This window comes from Mirounga angustirostris, unplaced genomic scaffold, assembly GCF_029215605.1.
Source record: "Mirounga angustirostris isolate CCGP_5_RB_7025 unplaced genomic scaffold, mMirAng1.0.hap1 SCAF_9, whole genome shotgun sequence".
Taxonomy (NCBI): Eukaryota; Metazoa; Chordata; class Mammalia; order Carnivora; family Phocidae; genus Mirounga; species Mirounga angustirostris.
In genome coordinates, this window is record NW_026991717.1 from 51085390 (window position 1) to 51112014 (window position 26625).

General features: G+C 37.5%; 1 protein-coding gene across 1 annotated transcript in view; it reads left to right on the forward strand.

The window, feature by feature from the left end:
• Positions 1-26625, forward strand: part of WDR72 (WD repeat domain 72) — a 202254-nt gene that overhangs the window by 11176 nt on the left and 164453 nt on the right. Inside the window, exons 4-12 of the mRNA XM_045901894.2 lie at positions 227-401; positions 1077-1153; positions 2404-2523; positions 3458-3603; positions 3990-4089; positions 8298-8442; positions 10870-11103; positions 13422-13642; positions 16165-16360. Coding sequence (XP_045757850.1) covers positions 227-401; positions 1077-1153; positions 2404-2523; positions 3458-3603; positions 3990-4089; positions 8298-8442; positions 10870-11103; positions 13422-13642; positions 16165-16360 — 1414 coding nt within the window. The remainder of the gene's footprint in view (positions 1-226; positions 402-1076; positions 1154-2403; positions 2524-3457; positions 3604-3989; positions 4090-8297; positions 8443-10869; positions 11104-13421; positions 13643-16164; positions 16361-26625) is intronic.

Sequence of the window (26625 nt, forward strand, 5' to 3'; positions counted from 1 at the left end):
TTCCTCCAGAAAAATGGTTAATTACAAATGAGACTAAAGTCTCAAATCAATGCTTCAAAAATATGGAATAATTGAGCTAAAAGAGACTTTACTTGCTATTCAGTAGCAGGTAAATACTTTAATTGAATAGATGCTAAAACTAAAATCCAGAGAGTCTTCACCATAGCCCAAATTATGTTAATTGCTAATGATAATTAACTTTTTGCTTTGAATTCCATTTTCATAGTATTACCACTGCTCATTCCGGATGACAGGGGAAGGTTGGCTTTTGTGTTGTGGAGAATATCAAGATGTTCTTATCATTGATGCCAGAAGTTTGGCTGTTATTCACACTTTCATATCGTCTCAGTCTCCTGATTGGGTCAACTGCATGTGCATTGTTCACTCCATGAGAATTCAAGGTAATAGTTGGGTATTATATAACACTAAGAGAGTGCATATAAAAATACCACTTTTGAATGATTTGTCAGACTAATGGGCAAGAGTTCAGAATACTCCTTTATGTTTACCTGTTGGTGGGGACAGTTCTCTAAGCCAGATCAAGAAAACTGAGAATACTCATACCAGTGGTTCAAGTCATTAGAAAGTCAGCAAGAGGTCAAGATGAAATGAAAAGAGGAGACTGTTTCCATGACTCAGTTCATTGGTACTTTCAAGAGTGACAAGCATGCATTTGTTGTGGATTAGCAAGACTCTTGGAACTTTTGCCTTGCTGTATCTTCTGGATGTAGTAGAGAATTCCGATTCATGTAATGAGAGGATTCAGATTCTGTAATGGCTCCTTACTTGTTTCTGAAATAAGAAGGTGTAATATTGACAACATAATGATTTTCAATGTAGTTCTGCTCTTAGTGGTGCTCTTCTATTACATGGGGGTCACTTTGAAATTTTAAAACAAATTTAAAATGTGATCTAAAATGTTTATTTTTTATAAAAAAACAAAAAAACAAAAAACCAAGGCTGAATAATTTCCACCTACATAATCCTGTGTAATGCTTAAATGACTATGCTGTGATCTTTACAGCAACTAGTTGTAACAGGGGTCAGCTTATACGTGACCTTTATTGTTTTTACAGAAGATTCTCTCTTGGTGGTATCAGTAGCCGGTGAGCTCAAAGTATGGGATCTCTCTTCATCTATCAACAGTATTCAGGTTGGCTTGTGAAACTTTTTATTCTCTAATTTCAAGCATATTTATTGAAATTTTTTTAATTATAAAGGTGTTACCCATTCACTGTTAAGAGTTCAAATAATGTTGAGGTGCCTGGGTGGCTCAGTCGGTTAAGCATCTGCTTTCAGCTCAGGGTCATGATATCAGGAATTGGGATCCAGCCCCACATAGGGCTCTGCACTCAGCAAGGAGTCTGCTTCTCTTTCTCCCTCTCCCCTCACCTCGTGCTCATGTGCATGTGCTCTCTCTCTCTCCCTCTCTTTCATATAAATAAATAAAATCTTTAAAAAAAAAGTTCAAATAATGTAGAAATGAATAATTCTATCTCCATGTACTTCCTCCCATCACTCTTCCAAGGGGTAGGCATTGGTAACAATTCGATTGTATCCTTCCAACCTGTTGTCAGGGAATATACAAATATTATTATTTATACACACACACACACACACACACACACACACTGGTTACATTTTAAAAGAAATAAATAAATAAGTCATAGAGGAATATCTTTCCGAGCCTTACAGCAGAAAGAAAGACGCCTTTCTTCTGAGTATATGTGAGTGGTAGCAGGGAGATGACTATGAACGGCTGGGGGGGTCACATGCACTGAGAGTCCAGTATATTTACCTGCTCCCTGCATCAACTTGGCTACAAGTTGAGGTGGTGGATGAGAGAACAGTCATAGTATTTATGCTGATGATAAAATTGTTTCAGCTGCCCTATGATCTGAACTCTCCTTTGGAATTTCTTGGTTGGGGAAGCCTAGGGATTGTGTTAGCATAATGAGCCCAAGAAATACACACCAGCATTGTCAGAAACTTGTTGCTAATATAGTATTCTAGGTGTCCTATATTGGCCACTCTTTTTTTTTTTCAAAGCATTTTATTCATTTTTCTATTTTAGTAATTAAGGTACTGCAGGTTTTTTCTTTAATATTTTACTTTTTTTGTTTTATCTTTCTGCCATGTCTGAAAATTAGAAACTTACTCATATCTTTACATTCTCAGCATCCAGCACAGTCCCCAAAATGTTTGTTGGATGATTATATAAGGAATCCTGCTTATGATTTCCTTTGCAAAATAACTTCTTATTTCAGAAAACTCAAAAGAAAACTGGGGTAGTTTTTTATAAAAATGGTGTGATCTACTTCAGATGTACGATGGGGCAAATCTTATACAGTCATGTATAAATTACCTAGAACTAGTACTAAAATATTCCCATTACTTTTGAAGGAAAAGCAAGATGTCTATGAAAAGGAATCCAAATTTCTCGACTCCCTGAACTGCCGGACAATACGATTTTGCACATATACAGAGAGACTTTTACTGGTGGTATTTTCTAAATGTTGGAAGGTATTAATACCAGTGATATACAAATGTAATTTTTTCTTGCTCAATGCAATAATTATAAGAATATGATTTAAATATGATCCAAACTCTATATTATTACCAGAGCATGGAATGATTTGTCTTTTATAACCCACTTTTATCAATTTTCCTCTCCCTGCACTCAGCTATTTTGCTTCTCAGGAGATTATATATCTAAAATATATCCTAATTTTATTAATAACAAACTATTATTATAGTGAGCATTTATCTCTAGATTATTTTTAAAATTTAATGCCTGCACTTTAGAACTAAAAAGAAAACTAATACTTTTCACCTACATACACTGATTTTATTTTTAGACTTTTTTTCTTCTTCTGCTTAGTCACTACATTCATTTTTAAGAATATACATTCCTTTCTTATGAATATATTCACTGATATCTCCAATAAGAAAGAAAAACTAAGTTATTGTATCATCTGATGGCATCCCTTTTTTCTTTAGTGTTCCATATACCTGGTCCAGTTAATAAAATGATATTGTCTTAACTTACATGTTGATAATATATTTTGAACAAAAATATAAAGTATGTGGTCTAACAAAAGATTTCAGCTGTATACACTTTTTTGTATAATAAATTTTAAAAATTTAAAGTTGGGCTACCATATGGAAGAAATAAAATTATATGTAAATTTTGGGATTTTTGGTCTCTGTGCTTAATGGGCACATTCTGGAACGGTACAAAGCTTATTCACTGAAACCTACCTTAATGTAAATGTGAAAAAATAAGTACCAGTAAAATATCACTTTGAGTACAGTGTGTCCTGTTATTAATATTTAGTATATTGTTGCATTAACACTGCCATCTAAATGGTCTTGATAAGCATAGTTTATCTTTCATCTCATTGGCAGATTAGATTAGAAGCTTTTGTTAATGTGTGTCATTAATTTTGTATTTTAGGTTTATGATTATTGTGATTTTTCCCTTCTGCGAACTGAAGTTAGTAGAAGTGGGCAGTTTTTTGCTGGTGGAGAGGTGCTTGCTGCTCACAGAATCATCATCTGGACAGAAGATGGTCACAGTTATATCTATCAGCTGCTGAACAGGTGGGCTCAGATGGGAACGGCATACAAAACATTCAGGTAGAAAATGAACTTTGGGAGGTTTATTATGGAAAAGTCCCTGCATGCCGCCCATGATCAAAAACCAGAACAAAACAACTTTGGCACTAGAAGATTTACTCTGGGCTTGGTAGGCTTCAGCCTTTGTATAAAACAGCAGGGGATGAAGGAATGAGATTAACCATGTATAACTTGTACAGCTGGTGCTGGGTTTTCAAAAAGTCACTTGTAATTATTAACCCAACAATTTCTAACTAGAGTTTAGAAACTTGAATGGTACCATCCGGCTTTTGAATGAGGGAGGAGGAAAAAAAAAAACGAATAAAGAACCCCAAAGTTCTAAACTCTGCTTTTTATTTTTCTCCATGCAGTGGGCTTTCCAAAAGCCTATACCCTGCTGATGGAAGAGTGCTTAAAGAGACCATTTATCCTCATTTACTGTGCTCTACTTCTGTGCAGGAAAATAAGGTAATGCAAGGAGAGAGTGACTGCCTCAAAACTGTTTCACTCCTCATCTTAGTTAAGTGTTGCTTTGTCTGTAGCAGAGTCAGACTTGAAAAAGTTGAATTGAAGAACCACAGCAAGTTATCAACGAGCAAATCAAATCTAACTGTTAATGGGTACTGAAGAGAAAACGTTGCCTTTGAAAAATGTATTTTTTAAAGTCTGATTAAACAATATATATTTATTATAGAAAAATTACCAAAGTTAAACACCCATACACATAACACATTTTTCACTGACCCTTTGGATAAATGGTTTGATGTAAAGATATTATCATTTTGATGTATCTAATCCAATTTTTACGCTTTATCAAATGGTTTATATCCTGCTTTTTTTTACTCAATATTATCATTTTTTGCATATATTTAGCTCTTTTTCTGAATAAATTTTCTTGCTAAAACAAAAACAAATATATTGTGATTCCTGGCAGAGTTGAGGATATAATTGTGTGTTTTTACTTGACTGAATTATATCTTTAACACTCTATGAAGCCTGAACATTTAAAGTTATTTTATTTTGGTAGTGCTAACCAAAGTGAGGTTGTTTTGTTGTTGTTGTTGTTGTTGTTGTTGTTGTTGTTGTTAACCTATGGACTTGGTCATCAGTTAATTATCCAAAGAAGTATTTCATGGAGATTGGAGGAGTTTTGGATTACTGATGTGTCAACCAAGGAAGCATGTTATTTTTTACAGAGTGATGTTTTGCTTAATTAAGTAGCAATGCTGTTGGAGAGCCTATAGTTCCATGATTGTCCCTAAGATATCTGCAAGGTTTTGTTGCAAAAACTTCATTAAGAAGGTGCCAACCAAGAATCAGAACTCTTAGTGCCACCGAGGCACAGGCAAACTTTAGAATTGTGGCATCAGGCACTATTTCAAAGGTCATTTGTGGGTGGCACCCGAGTCTTGTTTTGCTGTTGGTCATAAAAGCAGTATTGTGGCTTACTCAGAAAAGCATTTTTAGTCATTTTTTTAAAGGACCTGCCTACCCATTCTTTCTTTTAGCTCCAGAATGTGTTTCTTATAAAGCAGTTTCCCCTAAAAGCTAAAATATAAGTAGTGTCCTTTAAGAGCTTCCAGTCTACTCCAAATATCAATGCTATACACCACTATGCGGAAAAAGGATAGCAATTACAAATTAACTTAAAAGATACTAATCTTAGGGGAAGCCATCTTATTTTGTTCCTCAAAATGTAGAGACATAGATATATGGGTCTTCTGTCAACAATTCTTGTTTAGACAACCACAGTTACTTCTTTATCTTAAAAGTGGGAAGTACTTGGAAGCCAGTGAAATATGACTAGAATAATCGGAATCTTAAAGAAGCTGGTCTGCCCATCCTTACGCCCTTGCTTGCAGTTTGTCTGCCAAGAAATTAAAGTATGACATTATTCTCCTTATTCAAAACATCCCCAATATTCACTAAATATAAGACTTCTTAGTCTCCTGCAGTTAAAAGGTAACATTTTGGTGGGGTGCGGAGATGAGCTTGGTAGGTACAATGAGTTTAGAAAAGGGGGTTCTATAAATACATAGTATTAACTAGACTCTTCTTTTGGAATCAAATCTCAATGTTTGACAATAATGTGTTCCCAGAGTTAACATTTATGATGCTAGGAACGTATCTGCTGATGAAGTTGTGGTAGCAAAATGAGATTCCCCCTTCCTTTCAGCAGTTTATGAGAGTCTCCCTAACTTCGGATCACAGCTGATGATCACTGAGGCCTGTGACAGGGGTCCTGGTTGTTGAGATGAGGTACTGGGCTTTCCAGGGTCTTAGCTATGGAGTAACTCTGAAATGCTGAGGTGGGAGTAGCTGGGATAGAAACAGCCTGAGGATTGCAGACAAGGAATTTGGGTGCATGAACTAAGAGCAAAAACAATGATGACGATGTTAGGTAACTTTATGTCCAAGGCCTTATTATTGTCAGACACTCCTTCATTTACATGCATTCCCACTATGACCACACTTTGAAACTGATGTTCAGAAAGGTTAATTCCTAGGATTTGAACTTAGGCTGTTTGGCCCCAGAGTCTGGCAGTGAGACTTTGGAGCAAGTTTCTCATTGTCCTGAAAAGTGGATAATAAGAATGGTTAATATTCACTGAGTGTGTACCAAATGTACGACACCATTCTAAGCACCTCACCTTTAGCAACTCATTAATCCTGACAGCGATCCCATATAATAGGTGCTTTTATTGGCCTTCTTTCACAGTTAGGGAGAATGAGACAGAGAGAGGTTAAGTAAATTGTCCAGATCAAGTAATTGCCTCTTTTAATAGAGTTGGTATGTGCTAAACCAGGATTTGAATCCAGGCAGTTAACCCAAGAGAATTCACTCTTAAAGACCATTTTATTACCTCTTAGAGGTATTCCCTCTCGGAGGACGAGTGCTCCTTGTGATGTGTATGGGGACTGTGATGAAAAATCAGAATTCATATGGTGAGGGGCTCTGAGGAGGTTTGCAGGTCAATAGCAGAACTGGAGAAGGAACCCCTGGGAAGGATGGGGGCAGAGGCGACAAGGAGTGGGTGTGAGAAGTGAGGGCAGAGGGGTTGACAGTAGCCCAGGATTGTGAGCCACCGGGCAGTGCCCCAAGCTGCAAGAGCGGACGCATGCTGCCCGCCACCAACCTGAGTAACCACCCGCCTCTCTGGAGCTTCATTCCTAGATCAAAATCCCGAGGGAGTTGGACTAGTCAGTGCTAAGGTTCCTCAAGGTCAAGAGAGTTTAAGAAGCCAGTTTACCCAAATTTTATCAACACCATTTCTAACACCTACAAAAGTGATGGCCTGACAAGTATAAGACTCCAAAGTGCCTTCTTAATCTTAAAAAAAAAAGATTTATTCAGAGAACTGACTTCATAGGAACTGTTTTCTCTCCTGCAATGCTCTCATTTTGGGAGATGATAAAGGATTACACATCTTGCTTGCGTTGTCTTGGATTCCTTTCTTTTTCTCTTCCTGTCTTGGTTTTCGTATCTCCACACCAGGAATAATAACCATGTTTACTTACTTTGTAGCTTTGTTGTGAGGATTAAATAGAGCAGTGTTTTGGCCTTTAATATTCTCCACAGATACATTATAGAATTTTTCCAATAATACATCAAAGTCCTGACCTTCAAGCCTATTTTCTGACTAGGAACTATCACTTTTGTAGACTTCTTTAATTCTAGCACCAGCAGTTGGCTTTCTTTCCAGGGTGCCTTTTATTTGTACATCAAAAGAAGTGTTTGTTTTTGTTTTTATAATTGCTTCATTATTTTGATCCCTTGTGCAGAATCTCTGTATGCAAGTCTGCCCAAACAACATCTACACTGCACTGAGGTACTAGAGAGATTCTAGACTCATTCACTAGTAAAAACATATCTTCCAGAACTCTGGTGCCCAATATTCATACTCTGCCTCAGCAACATTATAACTTCACATATATAAATATATAATATATATTAATATAAACTATAGCTATATATTTATTTATATAAATATAATGTTTGTTTACTTTTTTATTTATGTTATGGACTCATTTTTATATGTGCCCACTTAGAATATGTAAAATCAAATACACTAAATCTGAAAAATAGTCAACAGAAAGTAGAAAGCATATTAGTAAGACAAAATTACCATACAAATATTAGTTGTTGCTGTTTTCATTGACAATTGGAACTCAAGGGGCCATAAAGAAATCAGGCCGCCTAGTGGGCAGTAGAGTATGGTCACGAAGGCATGGGCTCTTGAGTCAGAATTATTGGACTCCAAAGCACAATGCTGTCTGTTTCACTTTGGGTAAATCAACGTCTTCACTCTCAGTTTATTCATCTGTAATCTGGACACAATGATAGTACCAACTTCACAGAATTATTGTGAGGATTATTTAGCTGAATGGATGGAAAACCCCTAACAGTATGTGTCATACGCAGACAGAACATCTTCAGTAAATGTTAAATATTAACTCTCTGAAGTCTAGCTGATGACTTTGCTTCTATTTTATCAATTTTTTTTTGTCTTGAGTAAGAGATTATTTCACTTAAATTACTTGGAATTTTTGAAAGACCAGGAAAAAAATGGAAACAGTTTAGTTCATCTATGAAGTCTTGTCCCTCCATTTTAAGCCAATGGTTGTCATTTTATATTTAGATATTTTTTCTACATAAAAGCTAACTTTTTGTTTTGGACCAGAGCCTTTCCTTTGTTATGGGCTACATGAATGAACGGAAAGAGCCTTTTTATAAGGTACTTTTCTCTGGAGCAGTCTCAGGAAGAATTACTTTGTGGCATATTCCTGATGTTCCTGTATCCAAGTTTGATGGTTCTCCTAGAGGTAAGACAATTTCTAATCTATTTATAATCATATGTCTTCTGAGAACGAGTTTGTAATTAATTCAGTATTCTTCTCATTTGTGTCACACGAGGCTACAAATAAGACAGATTTTCTCATGCACCACTATGCATTAGATGTCAACATGAAGGTAGGTATAAACATTTTGGGGGCAGAGAGAGAGAGAGAGAGAATCCTAAAAGGGCTCCACACCCAGTGCAGAGCCCAGCCTAGGGCTCAATCTCACGACCCTGAGACTGTGACCTGAGCTGAAATCAAGAGCTGGACACTTAACTGACTAAGCAGTCAGGAGTTGGATGCTTAACCTACTGAGCCACCCAGGCACCCCAAACATGATGTTTGTAGATCTTGTACAATAATAAAACCGATATAATTCAAATTAACATCAATTTAACAGGAATGGTGTTTTATTGAAATGAATGCTTGCAGTATGAATGTAGGATAGGCTGATATACCATACTCAATATTTTTGAATTTGTCATGCCTATATCCTGTACCTTTTTTTTTTTTTAAAGATTTTATTTATTTATTTGACAGAGAGAGAGAGAGACAGCGAGAGAGGGAACACAAGCAGGGGGAGGGGGAGAGGGAGAAGCTGGCTTCCCGCCGAACAGGGAGCCCGATGTGGGACTCGATCCCAGGACCCTGGTATCATGACCTGAACTGGAGGCAGATGCTTAACTGACTGGAGCCGCCCAGGTGCCCCATCCTGTACCTTTTCAACCAATTTCTCTATTGGTATTGTTGCAGTTGCTTAGAGCAACAGGAACAGATATAAACTTGGCCACTAAAACATTTAGCATTTGCTTATTTTAGTTTTTCTTAGAATACAAAACTGAAATCATTAGAGTAAACATTATTGTGGAGAACCTTCAAAGCCCTGAGACCACATATTCCAAATTGAGGAAGACTGTCTTACTCTTTTTCTCTTTTTCCCAAATAATTAAGTCATCTCTGTGAATCCTTGTCTGGGGCACAGCAGAAACAAGGTACTCAATACTTGAATTTCTAAGTGCAAGTTTCCACTGTTTAGCAAAATCACTGGTATAACTTAGAGTGTGTTTGTTCCAGATGTTTTCAAAATGGTTCATAATAGTCCTAGGTTAAAAAGAAATGGATCAAAAAATAGATGTAGAACTTGGTACAGTGCATGGAAAAGTTTCCCACAAGTTCAGTTTTAAGAGTTAAAATACGGGCGCCTGGGTGGCTCAGTTGGTTAAGCGACTGCCTTCGGCTCAGGTCATGATCCTGGAGTCCCCGGATCGAGTCCCACATCGGGCTCCCTGCTCGGCAAGGAGTCTGCTTCTCCCTCTGACCCTCCTCCCTCTCATGCTCTCTGTCTCTCATTCTCTCCCTCTCAAATAAATAAATAAAATCTTAAAAAAAAAAAAAAAAAAAGAGTTAAAATACACACCATGCCCCTGCTGAGGCCACCTAATGGTAAACCTAGGATTTCTCACCTATGTTCCACAGCCAGCAGCAGGATTAAGTAAGCATCTAATTAATCTTCTTTATAAGTAGAACCATAGTCATCTACGACAGCACTTGATGTTTGTCTCAGGTTTGGTTTCTAGGTTTTCATAGTCACTGTGGCATATGTACTGAAAGACCTGGGTTTTCTTTCATAGAAAGGTAGGTTGGCGGGCGCCTGGGTGGCTCAGATGGTTAAGCATCTGCCTTGGGCTCAGGTCATGATCCCAGTGTCCTGGGATCGAGTCCCGCATCGGGCTCCCTGCTCCTTGGGAGCCTGCTTCTCCCTCTGCCTCTCTCTCTCTGTGTCTCTCATGAATAAATAAATAAAATCTTTAAAAAAAAAAAAAAGAAAAGAAAAGAAAGGTAGGTTGGCTTTGACTTGCCCTCTTTGCTCCCGAGTCCAAGCTTCTCTCCCTTCCTGAGCCTACTTGATGCCCAGTTCAAATGGTTGGGTGGCAAGCTATGCAAAATGATAACCAGCGTTCTTGGTACTCATGGATAATTGCCCAGGAGCAATTTTGAGATATTCATACCCTTGATATTTAAAGAATACGTTTCTTCCATTTTCTTCACATAACTAAGAGACCCCCAGTTTTCTTTCTTAATGTTGCTGAGACACATAGAGAACTTATGAGATTGGACCAACACTTTACATCACTGCAAGAGTTTCTCAGTTCTTTTTAGGTGACCTAAGTCTAAGATGAATGCACAAATACACACCTATTCTTCTGAGACTCCTTGAAGGACAGAGGACCAATGAAATAGCATTTGGAATAAAGACAATGGATCACAGGAGAACTCTTCTGCAGTTAGCCAACTGTTAGGATGGCAAAAGAGCCTCTAGGTACCCCAAGGGATGGTGCCTTGAAAACATTTTCCATATCTATGATGAATTTATAAACTGAATTTTCCCTTTTTTATGTGTTTTCCTTTTAGAAATACCAATAACTGCCACATGGACCCTTCAAGATAATTTTGATAAGCATCATACCATGTCCCAAAGTATTATTGACCATGTCTCTGGGACTGCAACAGTCGGAGTCACTTCATCAGAGTATGTTCCAAGTCTTGATAAACTAATATGTGGCTGTGAAGATGGGACAATTTTCATTACACAGGCTTTGAATGCTGCCAAAGCAGGACTTCTAGAAGGCGGTTCTTTATTAAAAGGTCATTGAATTTTATTTAACCCTATTTATTTAATTTATTTAAGCTTCAACTTTAACAAGCTGTAATAAGAAGATTCCTGAAGCTTAAAGAATTTGCTGCCATTTGCTAATTAATGTGTACATATTTTAATATTAAAGTAAAAACACCTAGTTTTTTTTTTAAAGTCAAGTGGAAGTTTATACAATGAGAAATATGTTTCTCTTTTTCCTTGATCTTCCAGCTCCCTTCAACAAAGACAACTGCTAATAAGTTTCTTTATACCCTCCTCGAAATTTTCTATGCATATATAAGTGCATACCAACATAGCAATATGCATTCTTTTAATAATATTACACAAATAGAGGCATAGTCTGTACACTTTACTGAAATCTCCTGAAGCATATCTTAATAAAATATTCTGGAGCACATTCTTTATGAGTTCCATTTAAATGACTAATAATAATAAAAACTTTAATTTTAAAAAATTTGTTAATAGGTGTTTCATTTTTTCTAGTCTTCGGCTACTGGAGGCAATGCTGAATTTACCATCTTTGCATATATATGTGGGGATATCGATAGTATTAATTCTCAGGAGTAGAATTACTGAATCGACATTTATGAGTATTTTTAATTTTGAAAATATATCTAACAATGGTCTCCAAAGAACATACATCTATGTATATGTATGTCCACTAACAGCCTATGAAAATGCCTTTTCCCCACACATGAGCCAACTTTGTGTGCATTTAAACTTTTTAGTATTTGCCAATCAGGAGAAAATGGTATCTTCCTGTTTTAATTTTTTATTTTTTTGTTAATGAAATGTAGATATGTTCCTATACATTTTTGTGCATTGCAACAGTGAATACCTATTAAATAAATACTGTTGTGTGGTAATTTGTCTTATGTAAAGGAAGGAATATACAGGAAGCGATTGAGATTTGGGGATGTGTAGATACTTGATATGTTTTAACGCATGGATACTACTAGACTGCAAGGTCCTTAAGAGTAAAAGCCAAATCTCACCTTTTAAGACACATCTTGTTACTGTTCTCAGCTTACTTTTGCTACTTATTCAATGTTACTGTTTTATGTTCAGTGATTACCTAAGATAGAGGAGTAAATAGCAATGAACAGAGGACAGGTAATATACTGCTACACAGCTCAATAGCTGCTGTTAAAAGTTAGTGAAAAAGCTTAAGACCTTAGCACTTTTTATCTAGGCCAATTTCTTCTTATCCATAAAACAAGTACAAATCTACATTTGACCTGAACATTTGAATTAATATTCATCTTGCTTTGCTAAGGGATATAAAATGAGGATGTGCCTCATGGAATAGAAGTAACTAATGATTCTTTAATAGACATAACAATGATTCTTTGGGACTCTTTTTCAATTTTAGTAAAGACGGTTTGTGGTCTGTGGTCTTGTCCATTTTTTTTTTTTTAAGTTTTAGCTAATGATGACGTAAGAAGCAGTATGGAAACTGGGCGTCAGTAGCCCTATGTTCTAGTACAGCTATGGTATGCAATATCCACATTCCTACCAAGTACTAGGGCTAGGAAATGAAGGGCATTATCATATTTATTCCACACAACAGTGTTGTGTGAAGTAAGTGCTATTATTATCCCAAGTTTTTCATGTACAGTACCTGTGACTTAGAGGGGAAAAGCAATTTGTCGTGGTGACCCATCTAGTAAGGGACATACCTAGAAGACCAAAGCTGGATTCGTGTAACAGCAAAGCTCTGTTCTCAAACATTATGCCATGCTCTTTACACTTGGATCCAAGTTGCTTAACTTCTCTGCACCTCTGGTACTTGATCGATAAAACAAAGAGATAAAACTAGGTGGTCTCTAATATTTTTTAAGGCAAAATTGTTCTGTGAAACTATGCTTTTCTTTTATAATAGACTTGGTTATGCTTATTGGGGGGGCAACAGTGAAGTCCTGAGATTAATTTTTGTAGAAGCAAAATGTGTGAATTTTTCATTCTTTTAGAACAGCCTTTGCTGTTTGATGGCACTGGAATTGGTGCTAGCTAATTTTGGTGCTGTCTATCTTGCTAACTAAACTAACATTGGTGCTAGCTAACTTGCTAACATCCTTAAAGAATTAGCAGACTTCGAACAACCAGACTTCATCAAAAGCATGAGCTAGCTTATGAGGAGGTACTTGCCTTTTGAGATGGTCCAAGGGTTGTTCATTCATTTTTTTAACCAATTGCCTAGCTTTAATTATACGTATTTTCTTCTCATTAAAATTTTATAAAAGAAAATGTTAGCACTATTTCTTGAGCAAAAAAAATTTTTTTTCATTATTTGGTGTTTGTTTTCCAGATTCCCTTCCTTACAAAGTTCTCAAAGGCCATCACCAAAGTGTTACTTCATTACTTTACCCACATGGTCTCTCTTCGAAATTAGACCAAAGTTGGCTTGTGTCTGGGGACCAGGACTCGTGTGTCATCTTGTGGAATATCTTCACTGAAGAAGTTTTGCATAAATTCTTTTTGGAAGCCGGTCCAGTAACAAGTCTTTTGATGTCACCAGAGAACTTCAGAGTAAGTTAAGACAAAGAGTAAAACATAACATAAATTTATGTTACATATTAAAAAAACATAAGGGCAATTAACCCATTTTCCCACAGAAAAAAGTTCTGTGTACCCATACTACAACTGGATAATTTTTATGAATTCCTTTCTAATTTTTATATGCATTATTACTATTACAACTTATGCAAATAATTTGATTCTAAAGCAAGGGTTTTGTCAATTCTTGTCTTTACAAAAACCAGTTAATTCTTACTTTTTTTTCTTTTTTTCCCTAATTCTATATCTTAATGGAATTCTCATTTTTATTTTTTTAATTATTCTTTAATAAAAGTAATAGACAATGTAGAAGCAATTCAAATATATAGGAATCTATAAATTAGAAAATAATGTTTGCCTTGAATAATTTACTTTTATAATAATATTGATAGTTATATTTTCTTTTTCTTAAATAGGTTTTTTAATTGCTCTCTTTCATTTGTTTAACAAATTTCTGAGCATCTGCCTTGTGCAGGACAAAAGGAAATACTTTCAAATATAATTTTCACATGTAATATAAACTTAAATTCAGCTTCCACAAAGCTGACATCTTTGTTAAAATACGAACAATCAACTTTTGAGTTTCCTGAGTTTGTCAATCAGTTGATTGACTTGTCAAAATTATTTCTCTGTAATAATAACATTAAAAAATCAGCTGCAAAGTAAACTCAGAGAAAACTTACACTGTAATTTTGTAATAAGACATAATGAAGGAAATATTTCAGTAACACAAATGATTAAACAAATCAGTGAAACCAAGTGAAGAGACTTTAAAAAAGACTTCCATATGGTGATTTGGGATACTTTGATATGTCTTTTATTGCTGAAGTTCCCTCTTTTTCTTCTTTTTTTAAATCATTTTTCTTTTCCTTAAAGCTCCAGGACAGTAGTCAAAATCCTGACCTCTTTTACTTCTGCCTCAATCATAAATGACTTAACTCCAAACCAAGCCAAATAAGAAAGGAGTTTATTGAAAGGGCATAAGAGGCAATATTTTAGACATACAAAACAAAGTACTACAACAAGGACCCAGTGAAATTTGAACTTAAATTCAGGAACCAAGGTTATTTACTCTTCAAGTCCCCTACCCCAAGAGTCTGTTTTCTGTGATTGCTACTTAATCTTACTTCTTCCTATGACCTCTTTTAGCTTTTCAATTTCAAATGCATAGAAAAGAGAATCTATTGGCCAAGTGTGGGTCTCTAGTGTATGTCGACCTCCAGCTATAGGATCTGTGTTCGCATGTTAAGTGTATGTTCACACTTTGTATGTGTGTATAAGTTTCCTGAAGTACGTTGGGCCCTCTGTTCTAGAGGCTGTGGGTTGTGCAGGTTCTCTAAGGGGTAGTAGTGAGGAGGCAGTGCCATCTGCCCTGTCCTACCGTCCAGGCTCCCCATACAGCACCCCTGCCATTTTGTGATTTTTTCCCCCCTCAGGATTTCTGTAGGCTCCTTAGAACGAATTAGGAAAAATAACTTGCTTCCCAGCACCCCACAGAAAGAGGTCAGTAATGGGCACAAGGAGATTCTCAAGGGATCCCAACTGATGGTTTAAACACAGCAGCTGAAACTCTGGCTAGATGCCCTAGTGAAAGTAGGAGCATCCACATAGCAAAGTGGTTAGAAAAGAAACAAAGAGGTGAAAGAGCCACTACCCAGCTAACCCTCCTCCCCTCAGCCACCCCACCCACCCCCACCACCAGCTGACTAACACAGGGCCCTCTTGGTAGGGCACAGACCTGCCCTGTAAACTCCTCCCAGATTAGCCTCACAGCACCCAGCATGGTCGGTCTTTGTCCTAAACTGTGTTCAAGGTAACCACATGCTGACTTTTTAAAAAGTATCTTACGAATCTTTGTCCTGTGAGCCTATTTTTGGTCCTTGTATCTTTGAAGCTGTGCATTCAGTTGGAACTATCTAGTGCTTACCTCTTTTAGATTGTGTCTACACTGAGTTTCCTGTTTGGATTAGAATCTGAATAGTTCTGGGAACAGCACCAAATCACATTCTGAGGCTCTAAGTGGAAAATATCAGCTCACGATACCCTTGGGCCTAAGCTTGTGCCTACAAATAGCTTCTTTTTGTGGCAACAAATTAGTTCTGGGGTTTATTTTATTCTGCATTATTTCCAATGTCTGCCTCACTGCCTGAATTTGCTGCGTGATGGTCAAGTCCTTCATTTATCTTATAAGTAGATTTGGCTTGGAATTCTCCTTTTTCACTTGTGTCTCTTGACCTTCGTAATGAGTTGTTGAATTTAAAATCTACTTGGTGTTTAAAGCTCCTCTTTACAGTGTTAGGTGAAGAGGTCCTGTAGAAAGCAGAAATGTCATTTTGTAAATGGTGTTTAAACAAAATATTTTTATGTTACGAGGAAAAAAAATCAGATTTAATTTTAAGGAAAGCGTTTGATGATTACTTACAAATAATGCTGTTTTGTTTTTTTTTTTTGGTTTTTTATTTTTTTTTTTGGTTTTTGGGTTTTTTTCCCCACAGCTAAGAAGTGATCAGGTAATTTGCTGTCTGTGCAGTAACCATTCTGTGGCTGTCCTTCACCTTGAGGGGAAGAGGTGCCTCCTGCATGCCCGGAAGCACCTTTTCCCTGTGAGGATGATAAAATGGCACCCGGCTGAGAATTTTCTAATTGTTGGATGTGCAGACGACTCCGCTTACATCTGGGAAATTGAAACAGGTAAATTGGACTTTTACCCCTTTCATTCTTTATATGTTTATGCATCAAAGCATTTGGCTAGGTGGAGAGTTCCAGAGAATATGTTGTGACCACCTTACCTGCTCTAACCTTTGGTTAGGCTGCATTTCATGGCTTTGGTTGAAGGCGTGTGTGGAAAATAAAGCACAATGGCCTAAGTCAGAGCTTGACCAACTGATGATTAGCTGACAGAGCAGTGCGCAGGAATGAGCCGGATATTTCTGGAAGCTATAAATAAAAACATAAGTTATCTCACTTTAATTATTAACAAGAGAGAAATTTAGTGTCCTACCAGTCTCAAATTATCATTAAATTCTGCCTTCTTCAGCATACTCACCATCTCAGCAACATTTTGAGCTAATTGATGATCAGTAATAGTGGAATATAATTAATTACAAAACTCCAAAAAGTCGAGTCAGGGAAACTGAAAATTGAGTGGCTCAATTGAACTTTTGATGTGGTAGCGTAGAGAATGTACAGTGTGAACATTAAAGTTTTCGAAAAAGTTTTACTCTATAACTTAAGATTGAGAGTAACACATTTCAGGCAGATGCTGGGAACTTATCAAATACAGCAAGGTAATTAATGAATGGGAGTCAGGGGAGTGCTCCTGAGAGTACATATTACTGAAGCCATTGCATGATTTTTATTGATTAATCAGTGGTGGTTTTATGTTGGGTGTTATTAACAGGCTGGATGGTTTATAATATTATAGAGTCATACTTCACCAAAATAATGGCTATTTTCTTTACATTTGACTTTCATGTGTTAATGATGATTACTAATGTACTGGTGTGTGGGTGCAACGTAATTCTGCCTTACATTTGTACCTTGCTTTACAGCTTTGATGGCCTTCCATGTTCATTTCCCATTAGATTATCACAACTTCTAGGGTGGTGGAAGAGACTTTATTCCCCATTTTATTGATGAGGAATTTGTTAACTCTGATTTGTAGATGCACAAAATTACATTGCTAATAAGCGGCAAACCAATATGAGGGCCCCATCTTTCTTTGCACAATGTGCACAAAATTAGGAGAGTTTTACAATTCTTTGGTAATCTATCAACCGGAGTGACAATTGAGTATAATGGATAAAATGAGCTCTAAAGCCTGGGCTTGCTTCCACGACCTGCTAACAAAGGTTGGCCTCAGGCAAGCAATTTGGCTCCATTGCATGTCAATCTCTTCATCTATGAAACGGAAGTAATGATACCGCCTTCCTGTCAGGATTAAATTAACTAATACTGACCATGCTTGTAAACAGTGCCTGTAGGTGCTATGCCCTTAGTAATAGTTAACTATTATTAATATGATAAAAGAAGGAAGCAAAATTTTGGCTTCTGCTTGTGGAATCTAAGTCTCTAAAACACATAAATATGTGCAATTGCATTGCTTTCAGTTGTGAAATTGTGAAGACTTGCTAATCAAATGTATTTTTTTCTAGAAAATAGAATCTAGCGAGAATAAAGAAATAGCTGGGCATTGACAAATGTTTACAGTTCCATTGCTCCATCAGGATACCTCTCAGCCTATGCAACTTTTTACTTATGTATTTTTTGATGGGGTGGGCAATAAAAGAGGAAACCAAACCACTAGTACTTTTTTTTTTAAGATTTTATTTATTTGAGAGAGAGCGCGCGCATAAACGGTGGGGAGGGGCAGAGGGAGAGGGAGAAGGAGAAGGAGACTCCCCACTGAGCAGGGAGCCTGACATGGGGCTCCATCCCAGGACCCTGAGATCATGACCTGAGCCAAAGGCAGACACTTAGTCAATCAGGAGCCCCAAACACTAGTACTTCTTGAAACTGTATTTATTCCACATTTTCTTTTAATTTTATCATTTATTTTTATACTCCCCAATCCATAACCAAATATTGCAGAACATTTGAAAAATATAGAGAAAAATAAAGAAAAATAAATAATCCTGTCCCGCTTCCTAAAGATAACTGCTATTAATATTTTGATCTACTTTCTGTCAGAAATCTTTCTATGTCAATAAATAGATGCCAAAATTGTGTTTCAGTCATGGTCCTGGCAGAAAATTGAATTTAACCCAGGTGGGCCAAATGAAGAGACTAATGAAAGGGCTATTATAAGGGTGTGGATAGGACTTAGGGAACTGAGAAGGAATGGATAGTGAGGCCTCCATCGCCCAGACACTGGCAGTATCAGGAAGCTCTCACCACTTGCCTAGGGCTGAAGCAACAAGAGGATATGAATAGTGTTAGTGGCCCCGTGTGAGAGTGGAAACCGTGGAGGAATGGTCACTCCCTGAAGTCATGGCAGAGAAAACGCTCCTCCCAGAGATGCAGGACTGAGACAAAGAGTTGGAAGAAATTATTTTCTCTGTCCTTCTGCAATCACCTTCCTTAGTTTGATCCAAGTGGAAGTCAGAGAGGTAGGACATTTCAGTTCTAGGCATTAGCCAAGGGCCGGAGCAGACGCAGAAGAGCAGGGAAAGGGTGGAGTGGGTGGTCAAATGGACAATAATTGGCATCGTGGCCATGATGGACACATCATACACAACCTTAACCTTAACTAAGATGGAACCTATAATGGTGAAAATATTACTAATAATTATGGAAATTCCTTCACATTTGTGTTGTGCCCTTTCAGTTTTTCAAAACATTGTCCCATTAGCAATTTCATTTGAACCCCCCCAACACTGTGCCCATGGCTGACACCCTGACTTTGCTCACCACTCACCATGCTTATCCTTTTTGGATAAATTTATGCCATACCTTTTAGTCTGTGTCTATTACTGGCTTTGTTTCGGGTTGCCTTTAACCTCTGCAATTCCAGTTTCGTTTAGAATTGAATGAACAACTTTTTTTCTCAAGCTGGATTTCATGTGGCTAAGATTCTTCCATCTCATTTACTGTGTTAGATTTCTGTTTCATCCTCTTCCTGTAGAAGTGGGAAAATCCAGATCAAGAAGCTTTTCCGTTTATAGTTTCATACAGTTAGAGGAAAAATACCAACTAAGACCAAAACAATTAGGCAGAAAAGAGGCTATGAGGCTATAGAATGTGCTTGCTCACTGATGTGCCTGGCACATGGATCAATAAATGAATGAATGAATTAACACAAATTTTCTTGGATCTCAGTAGATTGAGTACAAATGAGCTCACCTTAACATTGGCCCATGTAGTGGCTTTTAGATCATGGCTGGCCAACTGCAGGTAGATCCTCAGCTTTCTCCTCCAAGTCTCCCTTAGGGTTTCTGGAGTTCACAGGGCCTGTCTCATCTCCTCGGGTATAAGTCTGTGTATTTTCTACTCCAGGTAATTTTTCTGGGATTTTTCCTTTAAGCTTTGCTAGAAGGTTCAAACTTCGTTTCATATGTGAACAGACCTACTCCCTGCTCCATTTCTCCAGTACTCTGACTCCTCTAAATACCTGAAGGAGGGAAAAATTGACACTAAGGCATCTTTCAGCACTAGAGCAATCCCAAAGCTTATAGAGAGAAAATAGGAGGTGTCAGTGGGATAGGGATTTGCGGGAAAGGGGCCTAGAAAGAAAAGGTGGGGGGAGGGGAATGAAGCTAAAAAGTAATTAATTCTCAACTGGGCCAAATACCCACTTTGGTGGAAGGTTGGAGTGTGGGGTACAAGTCAGTCCCTGCACCACCTTCCCCAAGTGTAGAAGATAGAATATGAGACTTCATCCATTTTTCACAACACTTTAAAACAGCCTGTTCTCACTTCATTGAAGATTTATTTATTCATTTATTTAGTCTTTTGGGTAGAATGCACAAGCATAGTCTAGAGCCACATACCCCCATGCCTGTTTTATCTTGAAATTGTAAGAAGTGTTTCTCACTGTGACAGGTGGCATGGTCAGATACATGCCAGGGTAAAGTTTGGGGTCACAGGTGGGCATGCTTATCTCCCAGGAGAGGCAAACAACCAAAGCAGAGAAGTATTTATGTAACAGCGAAGGCCTCATCTTCTGGCTAAAAATGCAGCGCTGCCAGGTTGGGAGTGATGAGGGCATCTAGTTTCTCTTATTGATTTGCCGGATGTCCCATGATGTTTAGGCCTGATTAGGAAGGGAAAAAACTGGAGATGTCATTTTGATTAATATTTGAGCTCCCACAATGTGTTTGGCACTGACAACCCTGGGCGGCTTTGTCACCCTCATTGCTGTGAGACACAATAGGGATAATGTAATACTGATTTTTTTACCCCTAAAATACACACCAGAAATAAATCTCAGCTCTGAGCTCATTATTCTTTTAAGAATTGAATTTAAGATAATTCTGAGGACTTTTCTGTTCACCGTGCCGGATTTACATAGCAGAAAACTTGTGCAATGAATTTCTCACATGTTATTAATAAAACAGTTGTTACTACTGAAGGTCTTCTTTTAAGCTTATGGCCTATGTTGTGAAATATGCCATATTAAGCAGTTTGTGTGTGTGTGTCTTTGTATGCGCGTGTGCACGCACACATGGGTGTGTGTGTGTGTGTGTATGTGAAAATGAAACCTTACTTGCTTGAAAATGAAACTCAGTAAGATAGATCAGAAAAACTCCTGTAAAGAACTGGAGAGTGAAGTTTTTAAGCTTTGCGGGCCACATGATCTCCTACCGAGCTCTGCCTTTGTGGCACAGGAGAAGCCATAGATCATATAGAAAGGAGTTGGTGAGGCTGTGTTCCAATAAAACTTTATTTACAAAAGCAGGGAGCAGGCTGGATTTGCCATGCAGGGTGCTTTATAGACTTCTAAGAAGGATGGCAGTTCTTTTTAAAGATCATGATTTTCATAATAACTCATGCTAAAGCAATTTATAATTTTTAATCCATTACACCATACTAACTGTATGGTTTTACCCATTTTGCTATGAGGATATGGAATGCAAAGATGTTTTTGAGTCTAAAGGTTCCCAGGTTAGGTAGAGGGCACCTGCACTAGGATGGATGTCTCTCTTTGGTTTGTTCTCCATTGTACTATACACAGGAACACTTCTTGCAGATGGAGGTCAGCTTTTTGAGACTGTCAAACAGGGAATTAGATAAGGAAAGTTCTGAGAAGAAAAGAATGGCTGCCAGGAAACCTGCTAATGCTCTCCTGAAAGAGAGGGTCTCGGGCTATCTCTCAGAGCTTGGTTCTCAAATTTACACACAGTGCTAACAGTTCTGGGTATCTGATTTCTCAGATGACAGATTAGAAACAGCAGATTGCAAGGAGGGAGACTGTTACTGGCAGGCACTCGGACAGCAGTAGCAACAGCTGGTGAGAAGGAAGGAGAGGCAAACCTGTGAATCACTGCGTAGAGCAGTCTTTCCTGTGCCCATGGGAAGATAGTCCCCTGTTCAGGAAACTCTTCGATACGCCTGCACAGGTTATGGGCAGCTGCCCATCCATTTCCCATGCCTCCTGCTGGGGAGGTGGGCACTCCTTGCTTCAGGAAGACTTTTTTTTTTTTTTTAAGATTTTATTTATTTATTTGAGAGAGAGAGAATGAGAGAGAGAGCACATGAGAGGGGGGAGGGTCAGAGGGAGAAGCAGACTCCCCGCCGAGCAGGGAGCCCGATGCGGGACTCGATCCCGGGACTCCAGGATCAGGACTTGAGCCGAAGGCAGTCGCTTAGCCAACTGAGCCACCCAGGCGCCCCAGGAAGACTTTTTAAAGGTATTACATCTGTGGTGGAATTGCAGTCCTGAGGAAATCTTACAGGCTTACAGCCTGGAGTTTAAGGAGGACCGAAGTCTTTGGCCAGTGACGAGGTAAGAACTCAGGGTCCACGTGAGTCTATTTTTATTCATTTCTTCCTGCTCGGGTAATGTGAGCTGTGTGACCTTGAGCAGGAAGCTTTATTCCAAGAGCCTGGCCTGAGGACTCAGCCTCTGGTCATGACTTGGTTTCTGTGGGAAAACACATTGTGAGTTTTAAAACAGCTAACTTATAAACAGACCATTGGAACAAAGCCTATGCATATGAAATTAAGGAGGTCAGGAAGAAGACAAACACATTTCAGAGTTATTTTTACCACAGGTGTTGAATTTTCTTTCTTAATTTCATTTTCTTAGTGAAACTAGTACCAGTTAGTCAGAACATTAGTCTATTATGATACCATGTAAATGAAGCATTTATTCTTTTGTGGCTTCAAAATACATAGTCTTAAGAAGAAAATTTTAAAAATAAAACTATTGGGCGCCTGGGTGGCTCAGTCGGTTGAGCGACTGCCTTCGGCTCAGGTCATGATCCTGGAGTCCCGGGATCAAGTCCCACATCGGGCTCCCTGCTCGGCGGGGGGGTCTGCTTCTCCCTCTGACCCTCCCCCCTCTCATGTACTCTCTCTCTCTCTCATTCTCGCTCTCTCAAATAAATAAATAAATCTTTAAAAATAAATAAATAAATAAATAATAAAAAATAAAAATAAAACTATTAAGAAAGGTAAGATAAGGTTTGTCAAGTAATAGCTAATAGGCCATATTTTTAGAAAATATCTAGCATTTAATCCTCTACTCTAGATCTGAGTTTGCTTTAATTGTTTAGGGTGAGGGATATATTTGATGAATGCTGGACACAGATTCCCAGAAATGTGCAGTTAATATTTTCCCCAATAGAATAGAATCGTGTGGTTAAATTCTTATTTTGCTACACCAAAATATCACACAAGGTCACTACATGGAGAAGTCATTTTCCAGCCCACAAGTATTGTCTTGTTGTCTTTATTTGTAGTATATAGCATATAAAATAAACTTCTAATTCCACTAGTTACCAGCCATACCATTCTGAAGGACAGTTTTTTTGTTTTTTTTTTTAAGATTTTATTTATTTATTTGAGAGAGAGAGACTGAGAGAGAGAGAGCATGAGAGGGGGGAGGGTCGGGAGGGTCAGAGGGAGAAGCAGACCCCCTGCCGAGCAGGGAGCCCGATGCGGGACTTGATCCCGGGACTCCAGGATCATGACCTGAGCCGAAGGCAGTCGCTTAACCAACTGAGCCACCCAGGCGCCCCTGAAGGACAGTTTTGCTTCATTTTCTTACCAAGGTCACCCCTCTGTAGGTACAGGTGCCTTGTCAGCACAATCAGAGGATGACCTTCATCATGTGAGTGTTACAGGTAGATTTTGGATATGCAGCATCTGGCAGGTAATTGTCTTCCCAGTATGTTATTTTCTCAAAGCCACCTTATTTTGTTGTGGTATATTACAGATGGAACCCTCTTGGGATGATTGTTTTTAGAAAAGAAAAATAGGATACATTAAAGCACAGGATGGGATTTTTCCTACAACACGTTTCCAAGCCCTTTTCTTCTTTATTATAATAATTACTGATGTTATTACTCAACACGTATTTTTAGTGTGTTGCCTATTTTTGAATCTTTATTTCTTCCTCTTTGACCCCCGTTATCACAGCTACACTATAATTTGAAATTTTGGCTCATATGAAATTGTGTGTGTGTGTGTGTGTGTATGTCAATGTGTATGTACACACTTGTATATATGAACTTTGTTTGCAGGTTAACAACTAAATATTTGCTCAATTGTCAAAGTTTAATGTCTCAAATGGGAATTAGCATCCAGAGGGGTTATGATCATGAGTCCTGGGATTCAGACTGCTACATTTGAATTCTTGTTCTACTCAGTCCACTTTGAATTCCTCAAAGACTCCCCATCTCTTCACAGCAGTTAGCACTAGATAAATGTCATCTGTACTTATTATATATCCTTCATATATTACCATAGCAGTTTGAATTTATGACTCATTAGTCACTCCTAATGTATCAAATGAATGTTATTGCCTAATATTTAGAGACAGTAGATTCTGCCTCTGTTAATTTTTTTCACTCTTTGGCAAATCACTCAATTAAATTGCTCAGAGCCTTAGTTTCCTCATGGTGGTGGTGATGATGATGATGATGACACGTAACACAATTTTGCAGAAAAGATGTAAGACATTACTCTATGTGAGAATACTGGCTTTATTTTTATTAATTTTATTTATTTATTATTTTATTAATTAACTATATATGTGTTCATATAAATACATGCACACACATATATACATGCATATATATGTATTTATATACATACACAAATATATATGCATACATATAAGCATATATGTGTATTTGTATACACACCTACATACACACACGCCACATGGTTCCTCTAATAAAAAAGAAACTACAGCAACAAATGAAAAATACTAAATGGGACTTCATAAAAATTAAAACTTTTATGTATCAAAGAACATTATCAAGAATGTGAAAAGACAGGGACACCTGGGTGACTTAGTCGGTTAAGCGTCTGCCTTTGGCTCAGGTCATGATCCCAGGGTTATGGGTTCGAGTCCCGTGTCGGGCTCCTTGCTCAGCGGGGAGCCTGTGTCTTCCTCTTCCTACCGCTCCCCCTGCTTGTGCTCTCTCTCTCTGACAAATAAATAAAATCTTAAAAAAAAAAGAACATGAAAAGACAGCCTGTAGAATGGGGAAAATTATTTGCAAATTATATATTTGATAAGGGTTTAATATCCAGGATATATAAAGAACTCTTACAACACAACAAAAAGACAAGCAACCCAATTTTAAAAAGGAAAAAGAACTCGAAAAAATATTTCTTTAAAGAAGCTATGCAAATGACTGACAAGCACATGAAAAGATTTCAACATCATTAGCCATCAGGGAAATGCAAAATAAAATCACAATGAGATACCACTTTACACTTACTAGGATGCTTATAATCCAAAAAAAAGAAAAAAAAAAGGAAAAGGAAAATAACAAGGTTTCCCAAGGATACAGAGAAATAAGGACCCTAGTATATTGCCGGTGGGAATATAAAATGGTGCAGCCTCTGTAGAAAACAGTTGGGTGATATTTCAAAAAGTTAAACATAGAATACCATATGAACCAGAAATTCCACTCCTAGGTATAACCTCAAGAGAAATGAAAATATATGTTCACACAGAAACTTGAGCATAAAAGTTCATAAGATCATTATTTAGAATTGCCAAGAGGTCGAAGTAATGCAAATGCCCATCAATGGATGAATGGATAAACAAATTATGGTATACACATGTAATGAAATATTATTCTACCCTAAAAAACAGTGAAGTACTGATACACACCACAATTTGGATGAACCTCGGAAACATTATGCTAAGTGAAAGAAGCCAGACACAAAAGATCACATATCATATGGTTCATTTTATATGAAATATCCTCAATAAGCAAATCCATAGAGATTAATGGTTGCCAGTAGATGAGGGGAGGAGAACCTGGGGAGGGAGGGATTACTTAACGGGTAGGGGATATTCCTCAGAGGTGATGAAAAATCTTGAAACTAGAGAGAGTCGCTGTTTGCACAATATTGGGAATGTACTAAATGCCACCGACTTTACACTTTGAAACAGTTCACTGGATGTTATGTCAATTTCAACTCAATCAAAAGAAAAACCAGAGATACAGAAAGTATAAAGAAGGTATCTTGAAGAAGCAACAGGATCCCAACACTTGCAGATAATCATTATGAACGGTTAATACATTACACTTCAGTATTTTATTCCTTCATGTATTATTGTATACAGAGACATGCTTATATTTATTTTTATACCGTGTAAGTCTCTTGGAAGGCATTATCCACTTATTAGTTCATTATTTTCATTATTAATGTAACACCCTGGGAGGCGTAGCAGGGAGCTTTAGAAAGCTGCTTCCCTTCACTCACTCCACAATCCACAAATCCCTTTTTAAAGGGAATGCTAAATGAAATGAAGCCTTTCTTTCCACTTTGAATGTAGGGAATGCTTCACAGCAGTATTAGCAATAACTGTGACATTGTCAACAATAGATGTCACAGGTATTTTCATATCACATCACAATTGTCACCGGTATCTCAGAGTACCATGTTTACCACTGCCATAAAGTTTTAGGCACACCACTAGCTCTTGTCATTTCATGCATGAATAAAGAAGCATATAAGCTTGGTTTTTAATATGTTTTGATGATTGCATTTCAATATAATTGATATCCTTTATAATCCTATGTATTTTATTTTTGACATTTTAAACCAATATTGTGAAAAAGGGCTGGTTCACTGGTTTTCCCCAGACTACTGAGGGGGTTCAGGACGTGAAAAAAGTTAAGGCTTTCTGTTAGTCTGAAAGATTTTTAATGTGGGATGCACTGAAGTTACTCAATGGTAGTAGTACAGTTGGGGAGCATAGATCAATATCTGATGTATCTGATATTTATGTACTTATACACTTAAATATATATCTTATATATTTATAT